Genomic DNA, 12,481 nt, shown 5'->3' with positions numbered 1-12,481 from the left:
CCAACCTATGCACACCTCCAACTGGAACTTTTCCCACAACTATGTTTTGCTCCAGGGAATCTGCTAATATAACCCAGGAGGTCAAGGTGGGCCCTACCCTCAGAAAAGCCAGTCCCTATGCACGCACATTGATAAGTTCTGGTGTAGGGGCAGGGGGATACAATGGGGGAGTGAAATGGGGGCTGTGGATATACACTGGAGGCTGGGAGGATTGAGTGGGGGTTAGGCTAGGGCTGGGGTACACACTGGGGGCTAAGGTCATAGGTTGGGAGAAAGAGTCTAGAGTCTGGGGTCAGGGGTTCATGCCGTGCATATACACGGACCCAAGCTGAATCCCAGTACAATATGCCCCCTTAGTGTTGTTGGTGCTCCCAAGTTCTACCAGGGATTGCTCTGGTGGTACTCTGAGCCCCCCGGAGTGGCCATAGTGGCCACCAGTACTACTGGGCCCAAGCAGCACTCCATGGGATCCAAGCATCAAACCACCTGGTCTGGTTGATAGAGTATCACCAAGAGTGGCCCCCACGTCTCCTGAGCATTGCTTGGCAAACCTCCCTCCCCCCAAAGAAAAGCTGGTCCAGTTACTCTCTTGGTGATCAGAGGCTGCAGAGGAGCTGAAGGTATTGATGTAGAAAAGAAACTGAGGTGAAAGTTAGAAGCCAGAGTTATGACAAGAGCTCAGAAACTATGTAAATGCTATGGGTTAGAGACTGGCGAGCAGAGAACCAGAGCAAACGACGTAGAAAAGGAACAAGCCACATTCATGGTGCCACAATTTCCTGCTGCTGATGTCCCTGCAAGGACCTTGGATCCAGGGTCACCTTCTCATATTTGTTCTTCCTAAGGCTTCGGAAATTAGTTTTACAGATGGGGGTGTGAGGCGTATTCTGAGCTCCCAGACATGCATCATAAAATAATGTCACATTGCCTGCTAAATTATTAGCTTTATAGACTTTTTATGTCTGTCCTAATGAGATTTCTTGCAACTAAACAGTCTAATTGAACAATTAGTTAAGCCACTACCATTTGTTAAAAATGACTATTCAACAACTTAAACCTTTATTTTCCTGAACAAATCTGGGAATGTTTATTAATCCATTAAATTTTAATAAGACAACAAATGTTTTCACATCAGCTGGAATACATCAATTTACAATTTACATCATCTACACTTAACGTGTGCAGAGATATCGTATACACACAGATCCACGTTCAATATCTGAGAAGTCATAAAACTGATCTATACTTTCAGGTTTGTTCGGTCGTGGTAATTCTGATAAGGGTCATCTGCATACCAGTTTCGCCTCTTCCAGAATGATGTTGTCATTTTGTCTAAGAGCTTACTCTGGGTTTTATTGCAGAACACAAATTCCCTCAGGCGTTTTTTTCTTGCAGCTGTCTTTTTCCACAATTTCTTCTTATAACCAGCCTATTAGATAACATTATCAAGACATTGAAAACATTATATAGAGAACAATAGACATCTTCCTTGCTCATGTTTCCAACAGTAATAAAGACTAGACTTGGGGGAGGAAATGTTTTTCAGAAAGATGTGATTCTCAATATGAAGCAGAAAGAGAAAGCACGGGTAGCTTGAAAAAATATATATTAATAATTTAGTGTTGAAAAATATTACATTGGAACTGCTGGGGAAAAATTAAGCTAAATAAATCTATGTGGCCAATGAAATACAGGGAGAGAGCACTCGAATGGTTAACTTCATGTATTCATACGTCATTATTAACTCTCTACGACCACACAGCATTCTCACATTGCAGATCAGAGAGAAACAACATTTGACAAGAGAGGCTAAGTAGTAGGTCGAGGTGAAAGAACTAGAAAAATTCTTAACCACTATAGGACTATTTTTCCTAATGTGCAAGACAACGAAGAGGGTAGTGGTTTGAATGACATTTATGTTCATTTCAGGAGCTTAGCTTTTTCAAAGCCTGAGCAGCACAGTTCTGAAATATATTGCTTCATTTGGGGGTGGGGAGTGGAGGGCATACCCAATGGTTCTGTGCTCTGGGCTCACTCCTGGCGGGGCTCTGGGGATCTCGTATGTGGTGCCAGAATCGAACCCAGGTGGGCGGCTTATAAGGGCTGTGCACCACCTGCTTTACTATTACAGCTCTGGCTCCTGCTTCATTTTTCTTTTTGTACATTATGACCAATGTATGCAGGAATTGCTTTTCTAAGGAATGATGAATATAAAATAATTATGAAAAAACAAATGAATTACTAATCCAGGTGTGGAACCAGAATTGCAATATGTGATCCATGCACTAATTCTAAGTAATACATTTTTAAAGAAATGATCAGGTTGAATACAAAAGGTATAGCGATAGTTCATTTAAACCATAACAGACCTCAGTGCCACCCGGGTTGATGCTGGCTAAGCTATCTAGTAAGTCACAGGTAGTAGAGAGATAACCCAGCTTAATCACAAGGGTTCGTTCAAGCCAAAGGTTCTTTCAAAACAACCCTTTAATTGAGAAGGTGCTGTGAATTTCTCACATGCCTTAGTGTCGTCATTGTGACTGCTGTCTTCTACAGAACAGTGATGCTCGGAAATAAGGAAATGCTATTTAAAAGTTTTGGGTTTGGGACTGACAAGAGTACAGCAGCAAGGTGCCTACCTTGCATATGGCCAACCTGGGTTTGATTCTGGTACCACCTATTGTCCCCCAAATCCTGTCAGGAGTAAGTCCTGAGCACTGCTGGGTGTGAACTCATCCTCCCCGCCTTGCCCGACAAAAAGGGTTATGGTTTTTTAATTTTTATTATTTTGGGGGGCGGGAGCTGTGGCACACTTAGCTATAGTTAGGGTTTATTCTTGGCTCTGTGCTCAGGATCTCTCCTGGGAGGCTTAGGGAACCACACAGCATGGGGACTGAACTTGAGCACGTCATGTGTAAGGCAAGTGCCCTAAATGCTGTACATCTCCCTGGAACAAATATTATAATTTTAAAGTGCCTGATATAGGACCCCCTGGCTGGCCCACCCCTTCCATCCATGAGTCCCTGGGTCCAATTCCTGGCATAACAAATAATAGCACTGTCCTCCCATTGTTCATCGATTTGCTTGAGCAGGCACCAGTAACATCTCACAACAAATTGTGAGATTTGTAGTTACTGTTTTTGGCATATCGAGTACGTCACGGGGAGCTTGCCAGGCTCTGCCGTGCGGGCGAGATACTCTCGGTAGCTTGCCGGGCTCTCCGAGAGGGGCGGAGGAATCGAACTCGGGTCGGCCATGTTGGCTGCGTGCAAGGCAAATGCCCTACCCGCTGTGCTATCGCTCCAGCCCATAACAAATAATAATAATAATAAATGCCAGAGATTATATTTTTTACTACTCATTGCTTACAATTTTAAACTCAAACATAATTCTTCACATATGCATAGAAATTATTCAACTGTCACATAGTTTTTCATGGAGAACAGCTATGAGTTCCAATCAAAGTTATTTCTCTATGAAAATTAGTATTGTTTATAGGCTGGGAATAATCCTGTCAATGTTTCAAACAGTGGAAGAATCCTACCAAATAAGTTTTTTGGTTTTTGGGCCATGTCAGGTGGTACTCAGGGCATAGTTCTTGCTCTATGCTCAGGGATCATTCCTGGTAGTACTCAGGGACTATATAGAATGCTGGGGACTGAACCCAGGTTGGCCACATGCAAGGCAAGCGCCTTGCCTGCTATACTATTGCTCCAGGCTGAAATAATTCTTTTATTTTTATAGAGACACAAATTTTGATCTTTAGAGAATTTACGGGGCTGGGGAGATAGTACAGGAGGTTAAGCTGCTTGCTTTGTATATTTGAACCCTGTTCAATCCCTGATACCACATACGAGCCCTAAATACTACCAGCGGTGACTTCTGAGCACAGAGCCAGGAGTAGCCCCTGAACACAGTGGGGTGTTGCCCCCAAAAGCAAAAAAAATAAATAAGAAGAAAAAAAATAAAGTTTAAAAAAATTCACATTGGCGAGATAGCACACCAGGTAAGCCCTGTGCGCCAAACCCAGGGTTCAACCCCTGACATCATATATGGTCCCCCATGACCCCAGAAGTGATTCCTTAGTGCTGAGCCAAGAGTTAACCCAGAGCAGTGCCACATGTGCCCTACCCCCCCAAACAAACAAACAAACAAACAAAAGCTAGCATAAACATTCAGTTGCCTTCGGCTGGAAAGCTAGAATGAGCATCTTTCACCTATGTGAGACAGGTCACCTGATCATCAGTGGTTGTGGTTCAAAAACCAAAAACACGGGCTGGAACAATAGTACAGTGGGTAGGGCACTTGCCTTCACAAGGCAGGCCCAGGCTGGTTCCATTCCCAGCATCCCATATGGTTCCCTGAATCCCTCCCCAGCATCCCATATGATTCCTGGGTATGATGCCATCCCTCAACACCCACCAAAAAAATCCCCCAAACAACCAACAAAAAAACCCTAGAAGACAGATTGTGCCAACAAAGGATCCAATCCAAGACAGGCTTATAAAGTGTTTCAGTATCATATCTGAGCTATGTGACCAAGTTCTGCTGAAGTTTTACTATGTCAATGAATAAGCTAATTGAGTTCTAATTCATTTTAATCTGCTCAACAACTTTTTCAATCAAGTAACAGTGTGAAGACTCACCTTCCTTCTTAGCCAGAGGCCAGAATGAAGTCGAAGAAACCTGTAGACAACAGCTTTTACAGTCTTCCTCTTGCCTTTTCTCGTGCTGCAGTATGTTAATGTTCTGACCGGATGTGTCTGAATATTTGGAAGCAAGGGAGCCACTCTGAAAATATATTTCAAGACTTTTAACTCAGCAATAAGACTGATTAAAGAATAAAAATCTGGAGCCAGTGGGGCTGGAGTGAAAGTCCTGTGGGTAGGGCACTTGCCTTGCACACTGTTGTCAGTTTGTTCCCTGGTATACCACATACGGTCCCTGAGCTCTGCCAGGAGTGACTTCTGAGCAGAGAGCCAAGAATTAGTTCTGAGCACCACCAGGTATTACACCCCAGATAAAATAAAATTTTAAAAAATCGATTTCTAGGGCCAGAAATGCAAGAGGTCCTGGTTTATTCCCAGTACCACAACCCAGAGCCGAGCCAGAAGTAGCCCCTGGACAACTGCAGGGCATGATCCAACATCCCTACACCCACTTCCATTCTTATATTTAAAAGTAAGCAGAAAAGCTCCATTGGAATAGGGTTGATTTTGGGGGGGGGGGGGGATGGTGTTTGGGACCACACTTTATGGTTTCCATGAGATAACCGGCTCTTGTGTTGAGAGGAAATACCTAGCAGTGCTCAGGGAACCATGCAATGCTGGGACTGAACCCAGGTCTCTCACAGGCAAAGCCGAGCTCCAGCCTGTAGAGCTCTCTCCAGCCACTGACTTTTGGGGGGTAGTGGGAAGAGGGAGGGCTGGGATTTTGGATCACACCTGGCTGTGCTCAGGGCTCAGTCCTAGCTTTGTGCTCAGGGATCACTTCTGCTAGTGCTCAGGGGACTATATGTGGTGTCAGGGATTCAACCTAGGTTAGCCACAGGGAAGCAAGCATCTTATCCCCTATATTAACTTTTTTGGGGGGAACAAGGGACACACTGAGGGGCTCAGGCATATTACTGGCTTTGTGCTCAGTCATCACTCCTAGTCATGCTAAGGGGACCACATGGGGTACCAGGGATAGAAGCCAGTTTGGCCACATATAAGGCAAGTACCCTGTCCAGTTACTCTCTCTCCTGCCCCAGCCACTGACCTTTAATAGTAACTTAAAATGATTCAGACACTAAGCAAAAGAATAACAAACAGTATAACTTGCAACCCTTCCATCAATTTATTCCCTTAATCACTGAATTTTATGGTGGGGGGGAGGGGAAGGGACGTGGTGGTAGCGGGTTTACGAGTAACACCCAGTGGTGTTCAAGGATCACTCCTGACTCAGTGACCATATGTGGTGCCAGGGATCAAACCTTAAACCCTGTACTATCTCCATTCACTGAGAGAATTTATCCCATTATTATTTTAATCTTTGGGTGTCCTGTCCATCTTTCTTAGTAGATTACAAACTCCATGAGGACTTGTTTCTCTTTTTCTCCTTTCTGCACAGTGCAGTGCTGAGTGTGTTTGTTAGCTGAAGAAACAGACGTACGACCCAGCCTGATAAGCTCAGCATCTTGTTCAGCCTCTGTTTAACTGACGCTTCCATCCGGGAAATCACACTAAAAAAAATCAGCAGTGTGCTGTCTGCTGATTCTGTGGTTGGCAGAGAGGCAAAGGAGCATTGAGATATTCTCTGCTCTGTCAGGCAAAGACTATAAAATACACCGCAGACTGGCAGACACTATTAGCTACTTCTAAGCTTTTTACAATTTTGGTCCAAGCATCTTGTTTAGTGAGATATACTCTACCTGGGGAGGATCCCTGCAGCGTAGCCACAAGTCACATTCCTGACAGATGTGATAAATCTGGGAACAGAGGAAAATGGAGTTTGGAGACAACTAAACTGCTGGGCGGTCAGCGCAGAGCCAAGACAGGCATTCCTGGCACAGTTCTGATAGGCTGAAGACACCAAAATTTTATTCAGTGGCCGCAAGAGCCCTGTAAAGAGAAAGAAGCATGTCAACTAAGCGAATACATCCAGATATGTAAATTTTAGTAATATATCAAAATAAGCATATGCTTCAGTGACCCATGAGTTATGTTTCCGGAGCATGACTCACCTTGGCACTCTGGCAGATTTCCTAAAATAAAACTTACATAAAGTTACCCATTTGTATGCAGGTCAATGCTTTTTAGTTGTGTTTAGAGCTGTGCAGCCATCACCTCGATCCAGTCCTATGTGTCCTGGTTCTGTGTTCCAAAGTGGGGAGTAAAATCTGAATGATACTAATTTCCACTGACTAGTTCAAAAATCCGACAGAGTTTAATGGTAGGGCAGAGATACAAAGCTTGAGAACTCAGGGCTGGAGTGATAGCACAGCGGGTGGGGCGTTTACCTTGCATGTGGCCTGACATTCCTTATGGTCCCCCGAGCACGGCCAGGAGTAATTCCCAAGTGCATGAACCAGTGCATGACCCCTGTGCATCACTGTGTGTGATCCAAAAAGCAAAAGCAAAACAAACAAACAAAAACAAAGTTTGACAACTAGGGCTGGAGGGATAGCACAGCGGGGAGGGCGTTTGCCTTGTATGCAGCTGACCTGGGTTCGATTCCCAGCATTCTATATGGTCCCCCAAGCACCACGAGTGATTCTTGAGCACAGAGCCAGGAGTTACTCTTGAGCATTGCTGGGTGTGACCCAAAAAGAAAAAAAAAAAGCTTGACAAGACAAGCTGGAAAGATAAGAGTGGTGACAAGAAAACACCAGAAGGAAAAAGAAGAGAGGGGCTGGAGAGACAGTACAGTGGGTAAAGCATTCGTCTTGCATGTGGCTAATCTCTGGCATCCCATATGGTCCCCCTGAGCTCCATTGAGTGCAGAGCCAGGAATATCCTCTTAATCACTGCCAGGTGTGACCCCCCCCCCCCCCGTCCCCGCCCAGCCCAAACAAAACAATGCAAAAACAAAGAAAATGGGAGAATGAAGCTCTTCTCTAGAAACAAATGGGTTATGAGAAGAGGAAGAACAGAGTCTGTGGGAGAGGACCACACCTGGGCAGAAGCCCAGCATCACTAGTGATGCCTGGGGAATCATGGTAAAAAATACATTTGCTGGGACAGGTCATGAAAGGCATAGACATCTGGATCTTCATCTGTCTTTACACTACCACAAGCCCAAGTTCATGGCCACAAAACCATATCATTTAGGGAACCCTGGTACATTCTGAATCTAAGGTGGGTTTCAAGAATGTGCCGGTTGAAAAAAATCATGGGATGTTGTAAAATAGTCTAAAACTAGTTTATGGTAATGGTCGCACAATTTGCTAAATTTACTAAAAAGAATGTAGCACTGCACTGTAGTACTGTCCTCCAGTTGTTCATCAATTTGCTCGAGCGGACACCAGTAACGTCTCCATTGTGAGACTTGTTACTGTTTTTGGCATATCGAATATGCCACGGGGAGCTTGCCAGGCTCTGCCGTGCACTCAGAGAATAAAATCATTAAATGACAGACACGGACAATGTTTTTTAATCTACAGCATGCCTCAAAAATTGGCTCCAGAAAAAGTAACAGGTAAGTCTAATGCTCAGCCATGGCTTAGAACCACTGCCTCACTGTACAGTGATTTCACATAACCAAGAAGGGCAGGACCCAGGGAACAGCTCTTGGCTGACGTTACCTGCCTTGCAAGCTTCTGTCAATGGAGTTTTAGCCCCCAGTGTCCCACGTGTAGAACATAATCCTGGCAGCTCTGCTAGGAGATGTCCAGCGCTGCAAGTAATTGCCACCTTTATCAGTTAGGTATGTATATGCATCACCAAAAAAGGGTACAGCCCTCAGCAAGCACCACAACTAGAGATGTGCCAGCAACACAGCCAGGCATGTGTGAAACCTGGGTCAGTGCAACAACAATAATAATGAAGGGAAGGGGGATAAATTAAGTGACAGATAATAAAAACAAGAGAGGCTGGAGAGATAGCACAGGGCCTAGGTGCTTGCCTCACACACAGCTGAACCAGGTTCAATTCCCAGCACCACATTGGTCCTCTGAGCACCGCTAGGACTGATCTCATCACAGAGGCAGGATGATTGCCGAGTGTGGCCTCAAGACAGCAATTTTTCAAAAAGTGAGAGGCAGCGTGGTGTGAAAGTAAAGCGCTAGAGTGAGCAGACTGCTTGGGTTCATACTGCAGCTAGTACTTACTGGCCATCTGACCCTGATAGTACTTGAAACTCTCTGTGCACCTTTCTCCCCCCCCACGTTTTAATGAAGTTAATTAGGGGCAGATGATGAAAAAAAAATTCAGGGGGCTATCACACCTGGGGATGCTCAGGGGTTACTCCTGGCTCTATACTCAGGAATTATACCCTGCAATGCTCTGAAAACCATATGGGATGCTATGAATCAAACCGGGGTTGGCTGGTTACAAAGCAAGTGCCCTACTTAACTATCACTATGATCCCAGATAATGAAAATTAAGTGAGAAGGCTAGAGTGATAGTACAGTGGGTAGGGCATTTGACCTTGCATGTGGTGAACCCAAGTTTGATCCTCAGCATCCCATATGGTCCCCCAAGCACTGTCAGGAGTGATTCCCGAGTGCAGTAGGTAATCTTTGAAAGATTAAGTGAATCAAAAAGTAGGCTTATAGATTTTTTTTAAAATGGTGCTTATGAAGCAGTCTAGTACAGTGGTAGAGTTCTTGCCTTGCACAGAGCTGACCTAGGCTTAAATCCTGGCATTCAATCCCGGGTTCAATCCTTGGCAACCCATATGGTGCCCAGAGCCTGCCAGCAGTGATCCGTGAGCACAGAGCCAGGAAATACCCTGAGCACTGCTGGGTGTGAACAAAAAGGCCCTCCCGTTGATCGTCGATTTGCTCGAGCGGGCCCAGTAACGTCTCCATTGGAGACTTTGTTGTTACTGTGTCTGGCATATCGAATACTCTCGGTAGCTTGCCGGGCCCTCCGAGAGGGGCGGAGGAATCGAACTCGGGTCGGCCATGTTGGCCACTTGTAAGGTGAACGCCCTACCCGCTGTGCTATCGCTCCAGCGTGAACAAAAGTTAAAATAATAACAATAATAATGAAAATATAATCCCAAACCAACTAGAAACTTCCCCCAAATTAACTGCTTGCTATTCTTTGTGACTGTTTTCCTGGATTCCCAGGGATCAGGGATTACTTCCAGGGGCCACATGTACTATGGATTAAACCTGGGGCTCAGGCGTGCAAAGCATCCACACTAGCCCTCTGAGCCCTGTGCTCAGTCTTTGTTTTCAACTTCTACGAAAGACCTGAAGCTCCATAGGGCATTTTAATCAAATATGTGTAAATTTGAGGGGCCAGGGAGATAGTTCCAGTGTATCTTACAAGTTGGAGCCCTGGCAACATGTGGTTTTGAGCACTGCCAGGGCTTAAGGTATCGAAGACTCAAAATAATACTTGTAAGGGAAAAAATGGAGGGGCAAGAGAGAAAGGCACTTGCCTTGCATGTGGCTGACCCAGGTTTGATTCCTGGCACTCCTTATATAGTTCCTGGAGCTGCACCAGGAGTGATTCCTGAGTCAGAGCCCAGAGTAACCCCTGAGCACATCCAGGTGTGAGCAGCCCCTCTCCCACACACCCCAAAAAAGAAAGAAAATGGATCAAAACTAACAAGATGAGAGTGAAGAATAGATACACTGAAGTAGGAAAAAAAAAAACTACTAAAGGCCAGAGAGATCCCTCAATGCTCAATGCCTAGGTTTGAGCCTCAGTACTACGTTCCTGAGCACGACCAGGAGTGATCTCTACATACCAAGTATTGCCAGGCATGGCTCAAAAATCAAATAAACAGGTAAAAATATCTAGGGGGCTATTAAGACCGGGAAGAGGTCTCAAAGGAAGGACAAGCTCTGCATACCGAAGGTCAGGTTCCTCACGGTCCCCTGAGAAAAGCCAGGAACAAGCCCCAAGTACTGATCTGGAAATAGCCCCTGGACACCTCTGGGGTGTGACCAAAGTTATTCTACATAATTTTTTTAAAAGGAGATATTTTGTAGCCAGAGAAAAAGCTCAACAGACTGAATGCATGTTCTGTATGATTACCCCCACCACATCCTTCCCCATGCCTCATCACAGAGCAGGGAGTAGCCCCTCAGTACCACTTGGTGAGGTCCAAAAACACAAAAGATAAATTTTAAAAAAGCAGGTGACTTTGGCATTAACAGATAATGCTGAATATGCAGACTCAGCATATGCAGACTCCGCTGTGCCAGTTGCATGCGTACACACACACACACCCCCCTTACACTCCAACTGGAAACAGAAATGCCCATCAATAGACCTGTGACTTGAGAACAGTACAAGAGAACAGTACACGAAATGAAAACTACTGTAACATACATGCAATTTGAAATTCACAAGAGTATATGCTGTGATTTCGTTCACTTACAGTATAAAAACAGGCAAAAGGAGTCTCCTATTACCTAAGAGAAGCACGTGGAGATGTGCGAGAAAAGGCCATACTATGAAGGAGGGTAGTGTTCATGTTAGACAGCGCTGCACTGTAGCACTGTCCTCCCGTTGTTCATCGATTTGCTCGAGTGGGTCCAGTAACGTCTCCATTGTGAGACTTGTAACTGTGTTTGGCATATTGAATATGTCCTGGGTAGCTTGCCAGGCTTTGCCTAGGGGGGCAGGGGGAGCAGGGGAGGTGGGGATACTCTCGGTAGCTTGCCGGCCCCAAGGACATTTCACGGGGAGGCGCAGAGGGTGGAGAAGCTTTCTGGAAGTCTAAATCCTCACCAGGCTGTCAGTTACACGGGTTGCTTTAGAATTATTTGTTAAGCCACTCCTAAACGCTACATGCGTTTTTCGTTATAGGAAACATTTGTTTACCATTCTTCTGGAAAGGCTGGGAAATTTACATCCGGGCCTTTTCGTTTTCTATTCTTCCACAAAACTGTACGCTCATTTATTTTTGTCACGTCAACTTTCCTGAAAATCTTATGGTTGTTGAGTGATATTTCAATTCTTTTTTTCCCCCTTGTTTTACAAAAGTCCTGGGGGCAGGGACAACTAAATTTAGTTGCCTTTCTCCTGTCTTCTGTCAAGGAAGCCTGCGTGCCAGCCGCAGGGCACTCGGCGAGGTGCCACCATGCTCCCCTACACTTCCTCCTCACTCAGACCGAATCGTCGCCCCTTCAGAGCTGCGGACTCTGAAGTTCAGACATTTACAAGTCTTTGCAAGGTCACTGGCCGTGACTTAGCCTCTGCTTCAGAAGGCTAGAAGCGCCTTTCATCTCTCTCGGCTTTCTCCACCGTGTCCTGGTGTGTTTTGGGTTTGTTTTCTAGGAGGAATGGGTAGGAACCGGTACGACGCGAAGGGCGCGCGGCTGCCGGGTCACTCGAGAGGGAAGTCGGAGCTTTCTGCCTTCAAATAATAAACCACCCCAAACCCCCGCTTAAAAAAATGTTTTGTTTTTATTTTTTTACTGTCCTGTTAAATGCTCATGCCATGCGTGTCCGTATCCCCTTCGGTGAAGGGAAATGTCGAACGCATAATTTTTCACTGACCTGAGGTTAATCTCAGCACGCCAGTAACGACGGGGGCCGCCATCTTGACGCCCGCCCTACGGGAGCCGCACTGGCTCAAAAGGCATTAGGGCAAAGGGCCGTGAAGGAAAAAAAGCACCGAGGCAAGGTCCTGGAAGGAAAATAACAAAGGTGCTCAAGGTAACCTTTTTTTTTTTTTAATGCCTAATACCTTTACCAATATTCTGGAGGCACGTGTGTGTCATAAATAAATACACACAAAATAAAATACAACAAAGTGGGAAAAAATAACAACGTTATAGAAATTATTTTGGAAACCAGTTGAATAGCATCTTTAG

At 45.2% G+C, this 12,481-nt stretch overlaps 1 protein-coding gene across 1 annotated transcript; it reads right to left on the bottom strand.

Moving 5' to 3' along the window:
• Positions 1-914: 914 nt before the first annotated feature.
• MRPL35 (mitochondrial ribosomal protein L35) lies at positions 915-12,273 on the bottom strand. The gene is made up of 4 exons (XM_056117483.1): positions 12,165-12,273; positions 6,413-6,602; positions 4,647-4,791; positions 915-1,429 (listed from the first exon to the last, which is right to left on the bottom strand). The coding sequence occupies exons 1-4, from the start codon at positions 12,205-12,207 to the stop codon at positions 1,241-1,243; spliced, it is 567 nt and encodes a 188-aa protein (XP_055973458.1). The 5' UTR covers positions 12,208-12,273; the 3' UTR covers positions 915-1,240.
• Between the last annotated feature and the right edge of the window lie 208 nt (positions 12,274-12,481).

This window comes from Sorex fumeus, unplaced genomic scaffold (assembly GCF_029834395.1).
Source record: "Sorex fumeus unplaced genomic scaffold, SorFum_2.1 ptg000003l, whole genome shotgun sequence".
In the NCBI taxonomy this organism is placed as follows: domain Eukaryota; kingdom Metazoa; phylum Chordata; class Mammalia; order Eulipotyphla; family Soricidae; genus Sorex; species Sorex fumeus.
This window is presented reverse-complemented; position numbering and strand designations above follow the sequence as displayed.